The 25,179-nt window shown below is 38.0% G+C and overlaps 1 protein-coding gene across 5 annotated transcripts in view; it reads left to right on the forward strand.

The window, feature by feature from the left end:
- Positions 1-25,179, forward strand: part of LOC117423071 (myocardin-like) — a 174,238-nt gene that overhangs the window by 85,959 nt on the left and 63,100 nt on the right. For 3 of the 5 annotated variants that reach the window (XM_058989893.1, XM_058989895.1, XM_058989894.1), the window contains exons 3-4: positions 11,714-11,822; positions 15,107-15,338. The exons of 1 other annotated variant lie outside the window; for it this stretch is intronic. In XM_058989893.1, coding sequence (XP_058845876.1) covers positions 15,197-15,338 — 142 coding nt within the window. In that variant the 5' untranslated portion in view covers positions 11,714-11,822; positions 15,107-15,196. The remainder of the gene's footprint in view (positions 1-11,713; positions 11,823-15,106; positions 15,339-25,179) is intronic. One more of the 5 variants, XM_034038477.3, reaches the window with a different exon arrangement.

A 25,179-nucleotide genomic window follows, 5' to 3' on the forward strand; every position in this document is an offset into this window, starting at 1 on the left:
TCCAGGGTCACAAACCCACCACGTGTGCCTTGGACCCCCTCCCCACTCACCTCTTTCAAGCTGCTGCTCCTGCTCTACTCCCCTTCATCTCCTCCCTCCTCAACACCTCTCTACTTTCTGGTATCTTTCCCTCTGCCTTCAAAAAAGCCTCTATCACTCCCCTCCTCAAAAAACCTACCCTCGACCCCACCTCCCTCCAGAGCTACCGTCCTGTCTCCCTTCTACCCTTCCTCTCCAAAACCCTCGAGCGGACTGTACACCGCCAGCTCTCTTAACTGGAGTCCCCCAAGGGTCAGTCTTGGGTCCTCTCCTGTTCTCTCTCTACACCCGCTCCCTGGGCCCCCTCATCGCATCCTATAGTTTCTCATACCATTTCTATGCTGATGATGCTCAGATTTTCCTCTCCTTCCCCACCTCTGACTCCACCATCTCCTCCCGTATCTCTACCTGTCTGTCTGCTATTTCCTCCTGGATGCACTTGCATCACCTCAAACTCAACCTCTCTAAATCTGACCTCCTTTTCTTTCCCTCCTCCTCCCCCTCCTCTGATCTCTCTATCTCTGTTCCTCTGGAATCTACCACACTCTCTCCCTCTTCCTCAGCTAAGAACCTTGGAGTCACCCTGGACCCCTGCCTCTCTTATTCCCAGCACATCTCCACTCTGGCACGCACTTGCCGATTCTTCCTGAGCAACATCCGAAGAATCCGACCCATCCTCACCAACTATGCTACCCAGCTCCTGGTCCAGGCCCTGGCACTCTCCCGCCTAGACTACTGCAACTCCCTCCTGGCTGGCCTCCATGCGTCCGCCACCCGTCCGCTCCAGCTCATCCAGAACTCTGCTGCCCGCCTGGTGTTCTCTCTGCCTCGCTTCGCCCACGCTACTCCACTACTCCGCTCGCTCCACTGGCTCCCGATCACCGCTCGCATCCAGTTCAAGACTCTTGTACTAGCCTACAGATGCCTTGACCAGACTGCACCCAGCTACCTCCAGACCCTCATCTCTCCCTACACCCCCACTCGACCTCTCCGCTCCGCCTGCACTAGAAGACTAGCTCTACCTCCACTACGCTCCCCTGCCTCCAGAGCCCGCTCCTTCTCCACCCTTGCGCCGCAGTGGTGGAATGACCTTCCTACAGATGTCAGGACTGCCCAGTCCCTGACCACATACCGACGCCTCCTCAAGACTCACCTCTTCAAAGAGCACCTGTAGAACTCCTCTGTTTGTATCCTGGGACACTATCACCCTTCATGTAAATGTGCTTTATTTTGCTCTTATCTGCCCCCTATTTTACTGCATTTAATCCTGTACTTCAGAATACTGTAATCTGCCAAGTGTTTAACCTGTAGTACTTTGTATTTAATCACATCCTGATGTAGCTATCACTATTTAATCATATCCTTATGTAACTATCACTATTATCTGCTGTATTATTGAATTGTGGTTTGTCACACTTGTACTTTGCTTGAACAAAAGTTATTGTATTTCTTGCTCTTATTGTATTACTTGTATTGTAACACTTGAAATGTATTTGCTTACGATTGTAAGTCGCCCTGGATAAGGGCGTCTGCTAAGAAATAAATAATAATAATAATAACAACGATCAGAAAACCAGTTTCAGTTGTAACTGCAGTAATTTACAACTGCAATCAACACATTTTAAGAGAGTTAAAACATCATCCAATAGAATGTGTTTCATGGAAACAGAATAAGGAAGTCATTTCAGTAACGGGCACTTAGAATTTACCAGACAAGCTCAAAGGCAGATTTAGAGAAAAAAATAAATAAGTAAGAACTCAATATTGGAACAATAAAACCTTGAAGCACCCATAATTATATAGCAAACATTCTGAATTAGCAAGGAAATATAAATGTGAAAAAAATATATATTAATGGCATTTGAAGCTATTCGATTTCTTGTTCAGCAAACATGGTTGTTGAATACAGTACACTGAATAGAGCAGATATCAGATACACGTCAGTACCACTTAGTGAACTTTTAGTTCTTTTTTTTTTAAAACAACCTTGGTCAATGATATACAAGTGTTTTTAAAATAAACAGCACTTTAATATTTTTCCTCCTTGTAAAAGACGGCAGTGCTGATGTAACAGTTCCATTGCAGATAGATGCGGTAGTCTGTCTAGCCCCCTTGTGTAAATAAGAATGAGTCGCAAACCCCATTTTGGCATTGCTTCAGCACAATTGGTGGCCTGCTCAAAAAAAGGGGGAAAAAAAACCAGATCAAAAAGCATAAAGAATCTGGCTTGTGTCGAGATTGTAAAGATTTGATGTAATAACTTTTTGAAGCTCCATTGTATAACATATTGAGTCCAAAACATTAACCCTGAAGACCCTGTTTGTACTTAGATCCCTCTTTTGAAGTTCATGGAGGATTTACAGTAGATGGAAACTACTGCATATTTCAGGTGATTTTAATCATGATTTTTAAAGGCTATTGAAAATATTTAGTCTAAACACGCTGTGACAGAAATACAGTGCTTCTTGGTGGTAAATCTCCCTCCCGACCTGTGAGTACACTAAGTAGCGAGAACAGAGTACCTTGGTCGGGATGGCCCGATACTTCTTTCCCAGGGTTCAAGGGAAGTTGGCCAGGTAGAAAGGGGGCAGAACTCGGGTGCATTAACTCATTGACCCGGAAGGGAAACAATGTGGCTGTCGCAGACTGGAGGGGCGACTCGTTTACCAAGGGGTCACGTGTGACGGCATAAAAGGGGATTCAGAGACGCAATCTGTTCCTTCATGTTGGTTTGAACAAAAGAACCCGTGAGGACCTGTGGGACATACCTGTGATAATATCACGTGAGTGTTTTGTTTGTTTTGTTTCTAATTTATTATTGTTTGGTATTAGTAGATGACTAACATGTTCCGGAGCTGTCGCCAAGGGCCAGCAGAAAACTTGGAACAACACTGCACTATTTGTCATGGATAAACTTGTACCCCCACCACAAGCACTACTGCATGCACCCAGGACTGGTGACTGTGTTAGTATATTGTGGGAAGGATACGTGTGTTTATTGTTTGGGACTGCAACCCCGTAATTATTTACCCTGTGCGCTACACATTGTTGTGTATTGTCGGGGATTATTATTTGGTCACCAGACCTGGAATTATAAAAATAAATCCCACTTTCCAGATGGATTACAAGTCTCTGTCTGTTCATTATGCACCGCATCACTCCTGCACCTGTACACTGCAAACCACATTGCCACACACGCCTACAAACTTTACATGATTTAAATCGAGAAGCTAGCAGTGATTTGGAAGTTTCCAAGATTGCGCAAACTTAAGCATTCTGTATTATTTACAAACAGGGACTCTTATAAACAATAGAAAGGGCTCAATGGTTACTTTCTATTGATATGTGATCATCACCTACTGCAGATGACAAGGTTTAAGCTATTCTCTGCCTCAGAAGAAGAATGCAGTTTAAACATCTGAAAAGTGCAATGCGAAACAAAGCTAGTTTCCAGCACTCCCAGTAAAGTAACCACATACTGTAAAGCAAGATAGTATGGTAGAATGAGTACTTTACTTTCCATTCTCTTTTGTGGAGGCGTAAAAGGGGCTCCAAAATGCGATGCAAACACAAGAAGATGTACAACCAAGAATCTAGAATTGTGTCATAACTTTCAATAAAGTTGCATACAAATTTGACAACTACTGTACCTGTACTGTCTGAGGGGAAAGAAATAATATAGGGGTGCAACAATTAATCGATGCATCGATTATTGATCACCTGTCCTTACATTTTCCGAGCTTCGATTTACATATTGTTGAATCGATTAATCAAATTAGAACCCAGTTTGAAGTCTCCTGTTGCTGTATAGCATTAAAACCTTGAGTGTGTGTGAGAGAGTGCTTCTTTTAGTGCTAGTACAGTAGATTAGCACGTTGCTAGGATACACACTTTTAGGCCTCTACATTTGTGTTAGACAAGCCAAATCAAAAGTAGGCCTATTGCATTCTCATTTTCTTGATTTAAAACATTAAGGCAATATAGTAGAACCCCGTTTATCCAAGCCCCGATAATCTGGGTATCCTTATAAACCGAACCACCAAGGAAATGTTGCCCTCAACGTCCGGTTTATTATGTTATCTAGTCGCAAATAAAAACTTAAGAGTAAATAATGAAATCTTGGTATAGAAAACAGCTTAGTAAGTTTCCTGACAGGTGATTGTGCATTTGTAACTATTTGTAGCTATCACTATTTAATCATATCCTGATGTAACTATCACTATTATCTGCTGTATTACTGAATTGTGGTTTGTCACACTTGTACTTTGCTTGAACAAAAGTTATTGTATTTCTTGCTCTTATTGTATTACTTGTATTGTAACACTTGAAATGTATTTGCTTATGATTGTAAGTCGCCCTGGATAAGGGCGTCTGCTAAGAAATAAATAATAATAATAATAATAATTTGCCATGCGTCCTTGGCTTTTAACACCTGTCTAATCCACACACGATTGATGAACAGGCATACAATAGGATACACAGATCCACTAGGAATGTGATCGAGCGGACCTTTGGTTTACTAAAAATTAGGTTTCAGTGCCTCGACAAATCAATTTGACCCCCAAACTGTGGCTAGGATCTTTGTAGCCTGTTGTATCCTACACAACATAACGTCGAAGATTGCTGGGCAACCAAGAAATGCTCGACATGAGGAAGGTCCACCTCAGACGGAGAAGCCGCCAGGGCTGTCGGGCAACATATCATCGACATGGATTTTGCCTGAACTTATTTGTAATGTTGTCAGACTCCCCCCACACTTTATGTACAGTGTACACTTTCACCTTCACACGTTTGTATGCATATAAAATCTTGTTATAATACTCTAAGTGTTCGATGGCTACTTCTAATCATGTTGAGTTTATTTATCGCGAAGGCGATCAAAGAGTACCAGAGAAAATGCATTCAACTTGATTAGAGAAATTCACAGATCAATTATAAACAAATTGTGTATTGGGTTAGGGAGTTTTATCGGAATTGTAAAAGCTTAATAAATATATGATGAAGTGTTACATACATGGTATACATGTATAACAACTAAAAACTACAAAATCAAATGGCTGTTGAAACTTATTTATAGCCTACAATCGTACATACAAAAGTAGATATCGACATAAGAAAATAAATTCCAGCCAAGCCAACATCGATGGCTTGCCCCCCAGGCCCATCCAAAAAATAAATAAATAAATAAATACTAATTTTTTTTTCCCTCCTCTACCAGCATGTGATTGCAGCTGAGAACTAAAAATTTGCATAATAGGAACCAAGCCAGCTATAAACTCTGAGACAAGTGTCAATCTCTGACACCCGCTGCATCAGAGCCTGGTGATTTTCAACCATATGACTGGTGGTCGGTTAGGTGTAGCACAACTACCAGCATGCCCTTGCTTGTCCTCCATGGCATCCAATAGCTTGATGATGTAACCTTGCCCACTATATACCTCCCTCTGTGCATTTAGCAACTAAAACAAAACATCTGACGTCAGCTGCGGTATTTGTTCATCTGGCAGAGGAAGTAGTTCAGCTTGCAGGTGAAATTTTTTTTTTTTTTTATAAGATTGACTCCAAAGAGGGCTGCTCTAGGAAAGAAAAAAGTGCTGCGCTAAAGACAATGAATTAGACTCTGCTTTATTCACTTGGTTTCGGCAGGAACGTCAACAGAGAGGTGGGGACATGAAAGCATATAGTAGGGGTGGCCACATCAGCACAGGCAGATCCGAGTGAGACAAGCTGCTGTGTGAATGTGCTGCTGCAAGAGTGCAAGACTGGGTATTGTAAATCATTACAAATGGAAATGTAATATGAAGCATTTTACTTTAATATTAAAGTAATACATATGTGTGAAATAATTTACTTCAAATTGGGGAGGTGGCTACAACAAGAGGTGTAATGTATATTGTGAAAGACAATCTATAATACTGTATTTAATCTAAGAAAAAAGTGGGTTCATGGTTAAGTCATCAGACATTTCAAAGGCCAGTGAAGCAATACGTAAGAAATAACTGTGCATGGTTGCGCATAGAAATTAATCTGTTGTCTAAATCAGGATTATCGGCATGCACTTTAAACTTGAAAGAGGTATTTTAGTAGTAAGGAATTATTTACCCCAGTCAGCTACTCTTAATGTCTTTAATGTGTTGCTGTAGTCGCCCCCAGGGATTTCTTCCACGTCTTAATTCAGAGTCTCTACTGTTTCAGTCCAGGTACCACCTCGCACATCTGCTTCTGGTTACTCTGTAAAAGTTGAAAGGTTCACCGAATGTTTGATATGAATCACAATTATTCCTCTGGGTTGCTGAGGTAAATGATATGTATGTTTCCCTTCTATTAACATATCCAGACTTGTTTGTTCTGTGGTCTTTTTAGTGGAGCAAGTGTTCATCTTGTATTTAATACAAGACCAGCAGTGTCACATGAGGTAACGAAGAGAATGATTCCAAATAGAATAACAGTCAGACTTACAATTCACAGTATTTCACACATTATTACAAATGTTGTTACGGTTTGTAATGAAGTTACAAGGTGCTTGAAGGTGTCCCCAGGGATATTATGCCATTCAGTCATTATTGTTTTACGCAATTGGTGCAGAGAGGTTGGTAGAGACTGGCGATGATCAATATATTGTTCAAGTTCATCCCAAACATGTTAAATTGGATTGATATCTGGGGATTGTGGTGGCCATGGAAGATTCCCAAAGTCTCTGTCGTGCTCCTCAATGCTGGCAGGGTGGATGGGTGCATTATCATCTTGAAAGTAGACACCTTCAGTGTACAATTTAAGTAAATTTATGATACCTTTCTAGTGCTGCAGGGGTCACATGTCACATAACATGATCAACCTAATAATGGGGATTATGAGAGACCCAAAACTTTTTTTCTGCATCCAAATTACATGAGCAACAGATGATAAGGATACATGGTTTGTCCTACTAATGCCAGTAATAACCTAAAAATGGTGTAACAAGCAAATGTTTGGCACCTTTTATTTTTTTTTAACACAGATAATGTGTTACTGTACATCCACATTTATTATTTTAATTAAAAAAAAAAATTATTAATTAAAAAAATTAATGACATTATTAAAACTTGATACTAGCTTTTAACAGAAGATACGGCAATGAATAAGGAAACCTCATCCCCTGTGGAAGAAAGCAGGAGAGAGTTCTGTTCAGCAGTGGTCGCAAAAATATCGGTCAATAATTGAACTTGATAAGAAAAGGAATTTAATATCTTGATACCACAAAGACTGTGTGTCTGTTCTTGTATTAGCAAATGAAGTCGTAATATATCCTATCATTCCATATGGAGATACTTATCAATAGTAGCTGTGACACAAGTCTTTGAAGATGGGTCTAAAACCATCTCTTGAAATCACAAGTATCACAGCCATAGACAGGAAGATCAGAGCAGAGCTGCAAATGTTCCTTCATGTCCAGCTGTCCCTGGTGCTCATAAATTTGGGGGATTCGAACTCGGGTGGACTTTTAAGTTGTGCCCATCAGTTACAGCTATACATGGAAAGATTCTCTGGAACACTATCTGCTGATCTGATTGTGCTTTGTGGCTTTTTTTATTATTGGTTGTGATTTAAAATGTTGTTTTGTGCCTCATGTCAGGGGTCTGACTATTATTGTTCCTTGTCATGTGCATGGTATAACCTCTCTCTTGCTGGAGATTTCTAAGGGCTGCTGTTAAGTACTGCTACAAAGAACAAGCGCTTTGCTTTAGGGTTTAACTTATGAAATGCTTTTACCTTAAGAACTGTGCTTATGGGGCTTATGTAAAAATGCAAGTCAGCCATTAAATGTACAATGCATTTACTATATACTCAAGTCCAATCAAACATCAAAATTAGCTTCCTGCGAATAAATTATTTTTGTTCTATTGTGCATACGTCAGCCACGTATTTTTAACTACACTTAATAAAATCACTTAAATGAGACAGGCGAGGCGAGATATTGGCAGGAATACTGGGGCTTTTACAGATGGGTGCTGTTAATATTACAATAATATTATTATTATTATTATTATTATTATTATTTATTTCTTAGCAGACGCCCTTATCCAGGGCGACTTACAATCGTAAGCAAATACATTTCAAGTGTTACAATACAAGTAATACAATAAGAGCAAGAAATACAATAACTTTTAACATAAGTTATGTTGGGGGTTTGGATATGATTACATATGAATTGGTGTAGAAATCTCCATGTACATACTGTAAGTCATTTATGTGCCCATAGCTTTTCCTGTGCCTCCCAATGGCAATTTCCCATGCTCTCCCTATGATTTTATTATGCTCCATTATGTTTTGCTTCCTTTCGCAATGGTATACCTCATTTTTACACAATATATACAAGATAATCACAAATGTACATTTATTCCAAACCACACACAAACATGATTTATTTTTAGATAATCCGCTAACTAGTCTTATCCTATAAACAAAATTGGTCTTGTTTGTAGTTTTGGCAAAAGTCACGAAGAGAAATTATAGAAGCATAACACTTTAATTTGTTGTTATAATACGTCATGTTCGTTTGCTTATTCATTTGAAGCTAATTATAAAGGCAATATATATTGAAGTTGAAAGCCGAGATCAGGATTAAATCTTTTGTGGTGACTTTGTCTTGGATCATTTTCAGTGTACACATACAGAACCCAAGAAGTGTTTCTGGTACCATAGTAGGTTAAAACAAACTCGGTTTGCAAGTCCTATTTTTTGGTGGTCTGTTATACCTGCACTTCCCTCAATATCTTCTTTTGCAACATTAACCAACCCAAAGCTTTACTAATTACTTTAACTCCGTAGATCCAATAGAAGTCACCTAGAAAATGTAAAGCTTCTTAACCCTTTCTTAAACCTAGTGCCAGATTATTTTATATATATATATATAAAATTAGTTTTAAAATCCTATTTACAGTAGCATGTGCTTCACATGTGAGACATGTATTGAGTATGGGAATACAAGACAGGTAAGATTAATGACATTGTAAGAACATCAGAGTGAAACTAGTCTAGTACACAGCTGCACTACTGAGTCAAAGTGTTGTGTCTTCCAAAAAGACCCTCGCACAGTATCAGAAAATAAATGTTGAAATGAACTCTTGTCACTTGCTTAACACTGTTGACCAAGACATTGAAAAATACTTTGTCATTTGAATAGGTTTTAGTTATTTCACCTGGTAAACTGTCCCATGCGTTTATTACTGGACTATGTGCAGTGCAAGGTGGAGCACAGGTTTCTGTACTGGCTGTACAAAGTCACCGGTCTTCACTGAGGGTTCCAGATGGAGTGCTTGGGCTCTGTAGCCCAGTGGGGACTACCTTTCCCTCACTGCACTGCAGTGGAACCTTTTGGCCTGGGGCCTGGGGACACATGCAGGACTGGTCTTTGTCCCCCGAGAGGCCGTTTTCAAATTCTTGGGTGTAGAGGCAATTGTCTGTTAGCTCTCCTGAGCAGTTGTGGGGAATTGCTGCGATTGTAATAAGACAAAATTGGGGAGAAAATGAGGAGTAAAATATAAATAAATTTACTTTGTAACTGGGGGTATCTACACCATTTAAGATTTTATATATTTAATATATTAAAATATATTATTCTTTAACCTACCCTGGTGTTCTGGTGCAGTATAATGTCTAAATGTGTATACCTCAAACCTGTGAACTTCTGTACCACATACAGTACTAATCTTATGTTGGCTTCAAAAGTGTTATTCTTTATAGGTGTTGCCAAAATGAGTCTTGTGAAAATACATCAAAATAATGTATTTAATACAGTACAGTGTCTTTCTGCACAAGTGTGCCACATATGGTATGAATACTGTATTTTTGATGGTCTTTATGCTTATTTTTTTTTTGAGTCTGCAGCTTTACCTGGTGTCTCTCCAAAATGACAGCATACAGGAGAAAATCTATAAACAAAAGCGTATGAAAAAAGTTTGTTTAGAAAATCCCCTCTAAGCCTTTTTAATTGTGTTTATAATTTCTAGAAGCAAGCCACTGTCGGATTTGAAATATAACTCTTCCTTGCATGTGTCCTGTTCCATCCTTTAGGATTTTCTTTTATAAATAAATAGGATTAAAAACATGTCTGTCTTAATACGCAAACAGAGGGGTCAAGAGTTAACCTACTGAATTAGTTAAACTTCCTTCAGGAGAATTATTTATTTTTCTTTTAATAAAGAACGCTATAATGACAACCCTCCCAAATATTACTTCAGCTGGGGGCATGTTAATGGATCAATAAATTAATAGCTGACATATACCATCGGGAGAAGATTTCTGTTTATGTGAAAATATTCCAAGTGTAACGCTGTATCAAATAAAAATATGTTTACATACAATAGCTCAGGTTCTGGGTTTGATCAAGTAGTTGGCAACACACAGTAGTATAGGCTCTAAACAAATGTAATCTAAAAGATTTTTCCATAGAGAGTTCACCTGGAATGTTCCAATGGAAAGAGTTTATAATACTACATTGTTTAATAAAGATTTCTGCACTCATATTTCACATGATAAATGTTTCATTATCTTTTTTTTGGGTGCAGTAAATCAGAACCAAAAGCGGTCCTGCATAAGGTACACTGCCTTATATTAGTGAACTCACTGGACATACATTTGCTAATTTTGGAAAATGTCTATTTGTTTAACCCTCCATTGCCACCCGTGCAAAAAATACATTGAAAATTTAATAAATACATACATATCCGTTGTCTATGCTAAGATCCGTTTTTGAAACGGTCGTGAATATGTATTGGTGCTGTATTATTATTTTTTTTTTTTCATATTTGCATGTTTTAATCTATAGCCAGATTTACGTAAATGTGTGCTACCTTTTTACAGGATAATAGCTTACGTTCGTTCATTTTACCATGAAAAGGTGCAGCTGGTTGTCAACTTGGAATTTTAAAATCCAAGGACCAAAATACATTATGAATGTCACATGAATGTTGATTTGTATTATACTTTGCAGTGTTTGATAGGCTACATGAAATTGTTCTCCCTACGCAGTCTAGTTTTGTTTGGCCAAATCCTGCCAAACTTATCTTAATAAATATAGCAGTCGATGGCAGTTTTACATATAATGTTTAGACTGTGGTATCAGAATAGTCAGAATATTCATAAAATGTCTGTATGAATACAGGAGTATAAAAAAAAAACTAGGATCACTACAAACAGCTTTGAGCAACTAAATACAGATTAGGGTTATCCATACTGTCTTTTCATAGATGCAAGAGCCAGCACCATCTAGTAATACAGTGCCTTTTTTATGTGGAGGCTTCTTCCTCTGACCATTACTGATTGGTTTGGCCCCACAGCTGGTCTCTATCTGATTATCACCAAGCAACTAGACTTTCTCATTGGCTCCAGTATAACCTGACAGGATTATAGCCCATACAAATGCTTAACGAACAGGTAAACCACCCATATTTTTAAACAAAATGTTTGGAGAAAGTATGACCAGCAGACATGTAGTGTCTGTACCTTACTACCTGACCCAGTTCAAGATGGCGGACGGGCCTAGCCATGATGGCATGGACTGACACAGCCAGCAGGTAGATTTCTTAAACATTTTGACCTTGCTGGTCATCTGAGTCCCACCTAGCATGAAGAAGATGGTCTCAATGCAAATGATGAATCACCCAAGTTAAGTGTTGGTTCTGATATCCCACAGGATACTTTCACCTCAACCAGATGGTACACACTGTGCAGTGTCCTAGACCGAATCAGTTTGAGTGAAGTGGAGGCAGAAAAACGTCTTCTACGGGAACAAATATCGCAAGGTACTGTACCGTTGTTGCCCCGTAACCCATATAATAGACATGTAGCTTCTTCTACTATAAACATAAGATGTCTTTGAGATGTGAGTGAACTTGCCTAGTATTCATCATCTTTGTCCATATACCCTTCAGCTCCTTGGTGCTACATTTACACGTTTTCTGTCCCTTTGCTCATTATTTTTACATACAATTACCCATTTATACAGCTGGGTTTTTACTGGAGCAATCTAGGTAAAGTACCTTGCTCAAGGGTACAGCAGCAGTGTCCCCCACTTGGGATTGAACCCACGACCCTCCGGTCAAGAGTCCAGAGCTCTAACCACTACTCCACACTGCTGCCCTGCTCCACACTGTTTCTGCTGCCTCTGATTAAGGATTGCTACCGATAAGAACATATGGAAAGCACACTTGGCTGTTTTGGGGCTGTTATGGGATGTTTCTGTGTTGTGTTATTTTATTAGTTAGTTGTGTATTTTATAAATGTTTATTATTCATTTGTTTTTATATGTCTGCTGTGTCTTTTCATCTGCCATTTCTCTTTGTATCCTTATTTTCATTTTTTCTAAAACATTTTACTTTTAATTTTATTTTATATTTTGTTTAATTTCTGCAAGTCGCTTTGGATAAAAGCGTCTGCTAACTAACGAACCCTAGATTTTATCGTCTGACACGCAGACAAGAGGAAAAGAAAGTAACTGGCGCAACTTCGGAGTGCTTCTCAGTATTCCAATAAAGTCAGAAAAGAAAAAGTAACTGGCGCAACTTTGCAGACAAAAGAGGAAATTACACAAATCGGATACAATGTTAGTAGGTCTGATCTGTAATTCTGATTAAGTAGATTTCATTTGAATAAAGCAATCCTTTGGCCAGGCATTTGAAAAACTGTTTTGAACCTGACCTAAGGTTTTTTCTATTTAAATAAAAATGACAGATACAATGAACTACTTCTATTTCTCATTCAGATGTCAGTTAGGTCTTTTAAAGGCATCTCTCGAGCAACAAGCCGAGCATAGTAATCAAGTTTTGTGGCTATAACATTTGAAGTGAATGAAGTTTTATGTTTGAGAAAGTTAATGGGTCTAAAAGGGTTAAAATGCACCCGGAATATGTGTACATGTCTATTAACCTCTCTGTCAAATATAATTAGCAGGATTTATAATTTTGCACAGTGTATTTGAATCCCAACCAATGCTAACAAATCACAATAATGATTTCAGATTAGAAGTAACATACAAACAGAAAAAAAACACTGTTAAATATCATATAGACACTATGCAGAAACAGAAGTACTATAGACACACTTTCCCTGACAGAGGTCTCCAGTAGTTGAACAATAGACAGTTGTTAGATTTAACTGGTTGAAACCGCATGTTAACACTATAGTAACTGCTCTACTGTATTCAATCATCCTGCAGTAATATCATTGTAATATTGTTCTCTTAGTAGATGTTGGAGCAGGGGCCTTGATTCTCATGGAATGTACTAGGGGGCTCATTAGGAAATGTTTACTGGAATTGGTTATTTAGTATTTGTGTGCTGTTTCTTAGATCAAGATAGTGTTTGCCAGGGGCAGGATTCTCAGACATGGGAAACGAGATACATTTTGGCATGAAAATATAATACACGTTCCCTTCCTTTACAGTGTTACTGTATTAAATCAAGTATAAAAACTGTCTGTTTACATTTGTTGCATATGATGTTTTAGACAACAAACAAAAGTTGTGTTTTAAATGGCCGTGCCTCAATGTCCTAAATGATAGAACCTCTGTTCTTAGATGTGTTTTTTGATCGTTGGTCTTGAGAGATTGGCCACCTGCATAGACTATAAAATAGTTCCTTTGTTCTATATGACAAGCAAATACGTTTGACTTCTGCATCAAAGTGGTTTTCCAAACACAATATATGAATAAAAACATATCAGTGTGTACATAGTGCACTATGGGGGCTTTCTTCTGTAAATATTGAATGATGAAAGTAATAGAAAAGGATCAGGATGAAACCCTAATCATATTTCACATACAGTAGACACACTGTGGGGGCTCTGAAAGCTACTGAAATCAGGATTTTGTGTATTTAATATTTATGGATGGATGGAGTCCATGCAAGGTCTGTACTTTGTACAGTCTGTAAATTTAATACGTTGGCAGAAGCGCTTGAAGGGAGCCACGTTCTGGGGCTCAAAAGTGTGCTTAAGCTTTGTAAATAAAATCTAATCGAGCTATGCTGTATGGGCACTGTGGAATGTCTCCAGGCTGATGGCACATTTGAAGAAAAAACTAAACAAAAGGCTTTGCTGTGCTGTAAAATTGACAGCTTATAATGGTGAAAGCAAGGAGGAGGCTGTGTAGTCCAGTGGTTAAAGAAAAGGGCTTGTAACCAGGAGGTCCCCGGTTCAAATCACACCTCAACCACTGACTCATTGTGTGACGCTGAGCAAGTCACTTAACCTCCTTGTGCTCCGTCTTTCGGGTGAGACGTAATTGTAAGTGACTCTGCAGCTGATGCATAGTTCACACACCCTAGTCTCTGTAAGTCGCCTTGGATAAAGGCGTCTGCTAAATAAACAAATAATAATAATAAACAATAAGAACCAAAGTAAGTTTTACATTTGTATTAGCTGTTTATTTGAAGGATGGCCAATAATGCAATAATACTACTTCAAAAACTTTGGGATGATTTATTGAGGTGGCACCTGGGCATTGCTTCAGATTACTGCAGTGGACTGAATCGTAAAGGCTTCCAACAATTATTCTGAAAATCAAAACGCACATTTTATTAGGAATAAATACTATAGAACTTTATGACAAATAATTATATAGTTGCACTTGTATTATGAAGCATACTAGAAAGTTTTAAAGCAGAGACGTCGTTGGGTTTATTTGATCAATGTATAGTCTGCTGGGCTAAGACATAGATGGATTTGTGTAGAGTGTTTTACAACACAAGGTACTACTTGCTTTGTAACCATTTTTATTTTAAATGGTGCAGCAGTGCACCATGACTTTGAAAGTCTAGCCTGCTGCTTACAAATGCAGCAACATTGATATGTTCTGAGTACTTCTAAACAACAGGGTGTAATATAGCGTTCACTTTTTATTTAATTTCATATTTTATTTAAAAGAATAAAATAAAAAATGTAAAAGAAGCATGCTCATTTGCTCTGCTCTTACTAATTCTTAAGATGAAAATGAATCATATAATCACTTCAGCGTTGGCCCAGAAACTGCGACGTTACCTATCGGATGATTCAGTTACCAGTGATTTATTGCTTGTCTTCTTTTTTACAGTTGGGCTTCAGTTTCCTAAAGTTTTGCAGCCCTGATCTTTCAAAGTGGAGCGACAGGCATATGTAGCAATCCTTCCCAACACGGTGATGAATGGAGGCAGGCGGTCAGGATGAGAACACAGCCCAGTGCAGTGATGAGAGTCACTCCAAATGGGATTTCGTCACCGATGAAATGCAGGACCTCACTTTGCAGATCAGCCAGCAGCTGCCACTACTAACAGACAGGAAGAATGGTAAGTTATGCTATTCTATACAATGCTTTCACTTGCAAGGCAGTACATCAAGATCATATACCATGCCAGTCGTCTTCCCATTACGGGATCTGTAGGAGACACCTTAGTTTTTTAAAACCAGTCACTTTTTTAGAGCTCTTATTTTTTGTTGGTGCCTTTCCATTTAACCATAACTAGGTAATCAAATAAAAACGATGGTGGTTTAATAAAACTATTCCTCTTTTCATTATGAAAGTTAGTGTTTTACACTAAAATATTTATCCTAGGTGTCGGTCTGCCAGAGCCTTCTGTGCATTATATCAGAAAACAGACCTTAGTAATAGCTCAAGAAGCATCACAAACATTTAAAAAGGAGGTATTTTTTAACTGGTGTTTTTTGTTATAGTGATTGACATTTTACATGAAACTCAAACAAATGTTTAAAAAACACATATAGGACTTTTTGTTAATCCATTGGCAGTACTGAATCCATAAAGATATCAAGCACAATCAGGTGTGATTCTCTAAGTCACAGTAGTTAATCAAGCCCAGTCTTTTCTCTATAGACAAGCTGCTGCTTCATGTCTCTGCTGTACCTACATTCTTAAATTCTTCTGACCTTTTTTGCTTTTACTGAAGTTTAAAGAGTAAGTAGCGCGGTTACGAAAAATACACTGTTATACGCTCCCACGTGTTGCTGCAACTTTTTAAAATAATGTACCTGTAATTTATCTTTTCATTGTTGACATCCTGATAACTGTAAAGTCTGTTTCAAAGCTGTTTTCAAAATGGCTGCTGTAGTGCACTGGGGTTTGTTTGATCTGTCCTCTAAATCACTGCAGGAAGAACGATTTCCACAAAAAAAAAAATACACAAGTGCTCTTGCTTTTATGTTCCATACCACATTGTGGATCGTTATTGCTGTGCTATCTTTTTTACAATGTGGGCAATTATCCTTACACTACCAGTGCACTAGAGCGGCCATTTTGAAAAGAGCTTTGAAACAGACTTTAAAGTTGGAAGTATAAAAAGTTGTCAGGATGTTACCAATGAAAATAAAAGAAATGACAGGTCCGTTATTTAAACAGGTGAGAGCCTATAGGTGTATTTCGGGGGACAAGATCCGGGGCTCCGCCCTGCTTTTTGCTGTCAATCTTCTCCTATTTCCTATTTGTCTGAATCTCACACAGCTCGCTGTCTAGCTTTTTCAGTTTGTTTTCTCATCTAGTGTTTTCACTTTCTAGCAATCGCTCAGACTCCATCAAACGTACTTAAACCTTCTCTCTTTACTAACATCTAAACCTCATCTTCTCGTTCTCACGTCCGACTCAGATGATAAACGGCAATTTTCCTACCTGCACCGAACACTGCAGCAGCTGTTAAGCCTGCAACTATCTAATCTCCAGCCACGCTGTTCAAAGCGCCGCTCCATTATTCAGCCTCCTCTGTGTCTCCATTATAAATATCAGCCCTCTGCCAAATTTTTTAAAGCTCTGTTCGACAAAAGCATCAACATTCCCGTCTGCAGCAACTGACTTGCCTTAACATCTATTGAGAAGCTTTGTTTGTCTTTTCCTCCTCCTGCAAACAACTACAAGCAAGCGCCCCTCCCAGACTTTTCTTTTAAAGATTGGTACATCAACAGGATTCTGAAAGCTATTTTCGTAAAGGTATTTTCTCCTCCGTAGCAGTTCAGTGTTAAAGCAGCAGTAGTGACCCCGGGCCACACACTATCCTTTAGCAGCTCCTGCTCTTTATCTTCCTCAAATTGACTGGGCTCTTTTTCCAGCTCCTTATTCCTTATTCTATCATTCCTTTTCCAGGTTCTTCAGCGCAAGAGCCTATACCTCCTACACGACTGCCACTCCGCAGAGCCTGTCGTGGGATCCGCTGAGCCAATCCATCTTCGAGGCCACTCTCTATCCTCTGGCCAAGAAGGCTCCCACTGGTCGGGAACCACTTTCCTTTCCTTTCCTTTCCTTTCCTTTCCTTTCCTTTCCTTTCCTTTTCTTTCCTGTCCTATTCCCTGAGGCCACTCCTCAAACTACCTCTCAAGAAACAACCTTTCACTCCAGCCCCGGCTCTCGCCTCGTGAATTGTAGCATTGCCTGGGGACGAGTAACTCTATATTTTTCAAAGCCCCGCTACTTACTCTCTAAGGTGTAAAGATGTTTTTGATTGGAAGACTACAGTTTTAGTGCTGAGAACACATTTAGGCCCCAACCACTTACAGTACTGTAGAGAGCTGGGCCTGAACCCGAATTTTGTATTTGTAATCATTCACGAAAATATTGCACAAACAGCCCAGAATTTTGATCCCTTTTCATATAACACTATAAAGAGTATGAATAAATGAGCATCCCTGTGAAGGACAGTGCGTCTGGTCTGGAAGATTAGTGTGTTGAACAATAAGATGCTACAGTACTATAAGCGCCAAAAGATACAACATATTAAACAAGTTCCTTCTATAATGGCTTAACTCATGCTTAATACGTTGTTTTAATGCAGTGTTAGGAAGTCAGAATGTGCAAATGAGTAACTTTAGACTATACCTCAGCATGCTGCTGGTACCCAAACTTTTTTTCACAGTACATAATGAACTCAGAATCTCATTTTACATGAAACAGTCATCATCATGTGCAATAGCCCATTTACTAGCATAACTTTGCTGAGTGTGTAGCTAGAAGTCGATTTTAAACAATTATACAAATTACTGTGTATAAAGGAGTTGGTAAAGAATGTGAAACGTGTGCTCCAAAGTTTAAACGGATCTGGAAATTAATGGAAAACAGAACCCTGAACCAAGTAGATTGCATTGGGAGCAGCAGCTGCTGAAAATCCTTACATTGTGCAAGCAATTAAATTAACAAACATAAATTACATTATGTTTTAACAAGGTTCTTTTTAATTCTTTTTTAAAAAAGGACAATTTAAACTGCTGGAAAGGGTATTCTTTTAAAAGGGTAGCCTCCATCGGACTACATGGTTGGATGATGTTAGGGGTAGTTCACTGCACTGGTCCCTGTATTTTCAGAAACAAGTTTCTGGGCATTCGTTTAATTATCTGTCACTTGGCTTAAATATCTAGTTACAGTAAAAAGTTACCTGTAATCAGTATGGGTGTGCAAATACTCAGGAATTTTCAAGTAATTCTCTTTTACATGTTTTAAGTCGGCAGCTATTAACTAAAGCGAACCGAGAAACATGAAATTGTGCTTTTTCCTATCATTCTGCACATTACTAAGTACCAATCAATGATCTTCTGGCAGTGTCAATTAACAGCTTAAGTGGTTTGTAATGGTGGTTTCAGGACACCTGAATTGTACAAATTATAATATATATTATTATAGGGCAGTTGGCTCTTTGAGCTAAATATATATGTTTGAAACAATAGCAATGGGTAAGATACACACAATGTTAAAGCACTCCTATACATGAAGGTTACATTTAAGTTAATAGGTCTTAGTTTTTTACCCTGTGGAAGGGTTAGAAAATATTTTAGGACCCATGCAAACCATGAATGAAACCCTTTGATAAAAGGAAACGGTGAACAAACTATTTCATATCTGATCGTAAAAATATTATTATTATTATTATTATTATTATTATTATTATTATTATTATTATTATTTATTTCTTAGCAGACGCCCTTATCCAGGACGACTTACAATTGTTACAAGATATCACATTATTTTTTACATACAATTACCCATTTATACAGTTGGGTTTTTACTGGAGCAATCTAGGTAAAGTACCTTGCTCAAGGGTACAGCAGCAGTGTCCCCCACTTGGGATTGAACCCACAACCCTCCGGTCAAGAGTCCAGAGCCCTAACCACTACTCCACACTGCTGCCCTAAAAAATAGATGCCTAGTAATTAATTCCAGGAATATATTTGGGATAAGGAATGTAAGATAATGGATTAGCTGTTTTGTTTCAACTGTCTTTATAAAAAAAAAAAAAAAGTTGGCTTAAGTGCAAAGAGTTTTGTATTTTTCAAAGTAATTAACCCTATATATTCCAAGCTGTGGTTATGATTAGTTAGGAACTATGTGTGTGTGTGTGTGTAGATACAGTACTGTTTTGTAATTAAACAGGCAGATATAAAAGAAAGGTCACAAATGTTTGTTGGGCCATCTGTGTGAAGGCTGAGACCAATGTTGAGACCTGTGTGGTCAGAAAAGGTACTGTGTTGTATTGTTTTGTGTGCATTTTGTTGAACCTGTAAACGGAGAAGATTTTGGCTTTCACACAGATGACCCAACAAACATTTGTGACCTTTCTTTTATACAGTCAGGTGTCCCTAATTTCATTTCATTTCATTTCACTTCATTAGAGCCAGGTGAAATTCTGGCTAACTCCCGAGGCATTCTGGGGGATTCTTTATGATTTAAAATGATATTCACAATATTTGAGTGATGATATGAAGCATTAGTATTAGTATGTCACATGTAGGGTTAGGTTGTTAAATTAGTTAGTTATAGCATGGGCTGGAAAATATTAACATACATAATTTTTTTAAAGTTGTATTATATTGCCATGTTTCTATCTACACGGTGTAACCAGTCTGTATAACTCGGTCTCATCAAACTAGGACTGCTGACCATTCCAGCAGTCAATCCAGTCTGTAACGGCACATTACACAGCAGTCAAATTACTATTCACCAACCTGCACATTTTTTCCCCTGATCTTTCGTTTTTTTTGGTTTTTTTTAGAAGCTCAGTAAGTATGGGTTGGAGTGAATTCTCTCAGAACAAATTTAAGTGTACTTTCTGTGTCACAGTTCAAAGCACATCGCTATGGCTGCTGTTGAAGGAAACAAACAGGATTGATTGAAAGATGGCATTAGCAGCATCTCTGTTGTGGAAGTATTTCTAGCCTCTAAGTATACACTTTCATTTTATGTGTGTTCTCACTGCCATTCAGCACAAGTATATTCTGTATTTTGTGTGTGTGTGAAAAAACCTATATCAAATCATATTAAATGAAATATTGATCAAGTTTTTCATGAATATCGATGGAAACGTTGTTGATATTCATTCTAGAACACTATACATGAGTCCAGAGAATTAATTCCAGCTCAAAGTCAGAACTGAATACAACTTAAATTTAAATTAGAAAAAAAAAATCATAACGACTAAAGAAACCATGAAAATGCACCAAAGTGCAGCAAGTTAGTGAGTAAGTAGTATAAAATGCTAGTCATACTTTAATATTTCTTGCCAGGACACATACCAGGTAAATAGGTAAGTATGCAATATTTTGCCAAGTGATTTCTGAAACCAGATAAAACATGATTGTTTGAACATTGTATTAAAACCAGCTGATGATTAATCCACTCTTAAATATCACTCCTCTTTTGTACTTTCAGACCAGCGTAAATGCCACTTGAAATCACAAGGTTTGAGCTCAAAGAATTTCTGGAATCCTGTGATAGAAACAATATTTTTAGAATGATGAATCTTATGAATTACTAGTTGTGAAATATTACAATGTATACGACTATATGGCTATTTATTTCAATGATGTAATGGTTGGTGGTTGGGCAACACTAATTGAGAGAAGAGGTAGAACATTTTTGGTATCTCCAAGTTAAGCCGTTCATGATTTTTTTTTTTACCATTACCATGGTTAAGGCAAAAATTATATTGTTAGAATTGTTATTTATTTTCCTGTAACGCTGCCAGTTTTTTGTTAGGACACGAGAGTTCAAGTTAGATTTGTTTTTGCTGGGTTAGAAACGCACACCAGCTAAGCCTGGGTTTCAGAACTACCATCAATAAAATTTATTATGTAAATGATCAGCAAGCTCTAGTTAGGGCAGTCCGTTAAATAGGCATGACTGTACTATCAGTTCAGAGTAGATTTAGCAAGAGCCTGGTCATTTCAATGAACTACCTAAACAATGGTCATTTCAATGGTCATTTCAATGAACTACCTAAACAATGGTAGTTCTGAAACCCAGGACTGAGTGCAGAACTCGTGTCTTTTTTTTTTTTTTTTTAACCCTGCAATATATTAACCGATACTGGCATGTGTAGTTTCCAGTGGGAGTAATTTTCTAATACAAAGATGGGCTTTGCTGTAATCTGAATATATGCTTATTTATAGGGTAGAGGTGTAGAGTAGTGGTTAGGGCTCTGGTCTCTTGACCGGAGGGTCATGGGTTCAATCCCAGGTGGGGGACACTGCTGCTGTACCCTTGAGCAAGGTACTTTTACCTAGATTGCTTCAGTAAAAAACCCAACTGTATTCACAGGTTCATGTGTATAAGCAATATCAACCCACATTTTCACCACCCAATTCTTCTCACAAAACAAACACAAATCTCACTGTTCTTGACCAGTGCATTACTCTGGCAGAAGAGGCAATGTTGCCGGTCTGTATTACTTCACCTTGCCTAAAATAACCGCCCATTAGTACAGTAGTGCAGAAGATAGCCCAATAAAACCATGGAGATGCTCAAACCTGCTGCATATGAGCAGGTGACACCTTCTGAACTGATAATCTGTTGGACTGTGAGTCAGCAGTCTTTTTTTATTATCTAAAATCTGCTGAACTTGGTATCCAGGTCGAGGTCATTCACGGTTTATATGAAAATTGCTTAGACGAGAACTATTTGCTATATTTTGCATCATGGGTTGTGGAACGTGCTAGTTTAAATAGAGGAAAATACCTGTAAGTCATGGACAAATGGTCACCATTAGTGGTCTAAGTTTTTAAAGGTTTGGTGATTTAATAAATTACTATTTAAATGTTGTTTTTTTTAAACACCAGGTGGACGGAGACCACATCTGAAATGCATTAGTATTATTCATCTTGTGTTTGTGGATATAGTCTGCAAATTTCTTTTTAAAAGGCCGACTATTTGAATGTAACTGAATCTTAATTTGCAACCCCCTTAAAGATATTTTAAACTTGACAGGACTTACATTTAAATAAATAAATAAATAAATAAACTATGAAAAGTTCAATTGATCATGAAACATATTGTAACGTGCACAGGGGAAGGCAGCAGTAGGGCTGGTAGGTGACGTAGTCACACACAAAGACATAAGTCCGATATACGCTCCTTGCAAAGGAGCCGGCTCTTTTGTACAGCAGTATCGGCGCTATGCTTTCGTGCAGGGTTCGTGCCCGCCCCCCGCCGGTGTGTGGATTGCCTCGCCTTGTGTGATGCGCCTGCCTGCGGGAACTGAGATCGCAATAATATATTTTCTTTTTGCTCAAGAGCTAACTTCCCAAAGTTCAGCATGTTTAACTTACCTTTGTCAAGGGAAAAAAACAGTGGAGGTACTTAGGCTTTTGATGCCATGGTAACTACGCTAATTTATTTATACTGAATAGTAGTACTATGCTTTTGATGTAATTTACTACAAGGTTAATGATGTAACAATCTGATATATATTTTATATACACACATACAACTTTTTCATTGCTTTTTGTGCATGACACAGAAAACAGAATTTACAGATTATTTCTTGCATTGTCCAAAAGGACTCCTTTTAAAATGATTAATCAAAACAACACAAAAAGGAAAGCACTCTGCCAACTGTCTTCGCAACCTAGAATCATATTTGCACACCCTCCATGGTGAACCAAAAATAAAGCAATCCTCTCTGGTGTTCCTTTCAGTGTTTATGAGAACACTGGCTTGTTGTTGTTGTTGTTGTTGTTGTTGTTGTTGTTGTTGTTGTTGTTGTGTGTGGTTGTTTTTTTTTAAACTTAGAATGTGTAACCCAGATTTTTACAAATTTGCTCAATTTGCAGATTTTCTCTCTACACTAAAAAATGATTGTGGAAAATGTGGATTTCTTGTATGGACTTGTAGAACTAAAAATCCATATAAGGCTATAGGAATCTCATTTTCATATTTAGAAATGTTGGTAAGTCGTGTTACTTTAGTGACAAGGAATTTAACAGCAACTAGAAGCCAAAAAGTTAATATAGCAATGCTGAAAAATATTAAACAGCTGCTAGTCTTGCATTAGTGAATTGAGAGGCACACATCAAGGTTACAAGAAGTACACTATAATAACACTATAACACTATAACCAGCGTGAAAACACCACATGCATGAAAGGGTTAAAGAGCATTATTACAATAGGGATCATGCCAGTCGCTTCCTGAAGGTGCTTTTATGTAAATTCCAGCTTGATTTTGTGGTGGCTGAGGTTGAGTTTACACCCATCTGGTTGTAATTGTGCCCGGTTTTGAAGATTCAGAGTAACTGCTTGATCAAGTGCTCTTGGGTTACCGGCACTTTCAAAAGAGTTTGGATCACTTCACTTCGTTCAGGAGCCAGCAAGAAATACTTGCTGGTAATCTCAGCACGTACACTCTGCTCTGACCCCACTTGCATGCTCTGTATCTTGCTAATCCTGAATAGACGATCGCAGTAGTACCCCCAAACTGTTATCCATTTTCAAGGTGAACGACGGGGGGGGGGGGTGAGTTTTAACGTGTGGTTTGTCTTTCAATCACCATTGCAGAAAAATGGTAAAATGAAGAACCAATGTTTCATCTAGTATACTATTTGTGGTACCACTGGACTTGTGGCATGTGTTGCTCATTTTAATATATTTTGCATGAATTTGAAGATTGGGTGATTTCGTCTGTTTAAGGATATTTACTGGTACAATGGACTTGTAAGAAACACTGTACTGCGATCCTCTTATGTATAGATACTCTGTAGTTTTAGACTTAACAGTAATGTGGCTGTTTGCTTGTACTCTTTCTAGTAAATGAGTACTTGGCTAACTTTCAATGGGATTGATTTGATCAGTCATATACCCCACCAGGATAAGTGGCATCTGGATTGTATTAGAGCATTTTACAGCACTGCTGAACCCTCCTGGATTGCATCCACCCGTTTCCAGGGGGCATTCTGGGATAATCACAGGCAGTTGATGCGATTCAGGGTGATGTTTTAAAATCCAGGGGTGGCTCGACTCAGCAGGGTGTAGGTTGATTTAGATCAACCCAATTGACAATTCAAAATTGTAACCATATGTCCAAAATTAAAATTAACAAAAGTGAAGAAAAGTCTTGATCATTTACATTTTGTTGTACAAGTCTAAGGGATATCTCTTGTCACTCCACCACAGATCAGGACACGAGTAGTGTATTATTATTTTAAGTGAAACTGAATTTTAAAGGGCTTACAATAGATGGCCTTTTTTTTCACAAGCCAAAATAACAAGAATAACGTACTGTTACTTTTTCAACATTCCTCAGAAAGTGCTGCAGAGGTAATGTTCATTCCTTTCATTTGACCGACACATTATTGGTCTTTTAAAAACATATTTGTGTGGAAAAGATACCAAAGAATGGTTGGCACGAGTTTCCTTCCAACATTTTTTAATCAAGTAACATGTGGGGTTTGTGGGTCATTTTGAAAATAAGCAATTTTGTAAGTTGCATTCTTATATAAGGTTTATTTTGTGTTGGGTTCATTTTATTAAAGTGGGAGTATCGTCTAGTGTTTAAGGAACCTGGCAGGTAAAGAAATATACGCAATCGCCATGAATTTGCAAGACAGAAAAATTTAAAACAGAATAATTTTGTTTTGCACACACACTCTTGTAATTGATATCACGTTTAATGATATCGCAGTCAGAAAAGAATAATAAAAAAAGAATTACAGCACAGTATAGTACAGTCAGATCTCCGCCACATGAATAAAACATAATTACTTTGGTTGCAACAATGTTATTCACATATGGCATACGTTCACTTGACACGAAATTTATTTTGTTGTAAGCTTAAAAAAATTCATGTCTTCAGCCAAGAGTGGTTCACCTAACAGGAATGTTTAGTTGTTAATAGCAAATATAAATTAGCATGATGTTGCTAGAAACG

The sequence above is a fragment of the Acipenser ruthenus genome, chromosome 17 (assembly GCF_902713425.1).
Source record: "Acipenser ruthenus chromosome 17, fAciRut3.2 maternal haplotype, whole genome shotgun sequence".
In the NCBI taxonomy this organism is placed as follows: Eukaryota; Metazoa; Chordata; class Actinopteri; order Acipenseriformes; family Acipenseridae; genus Acipenser; species Acipenser ruthenus.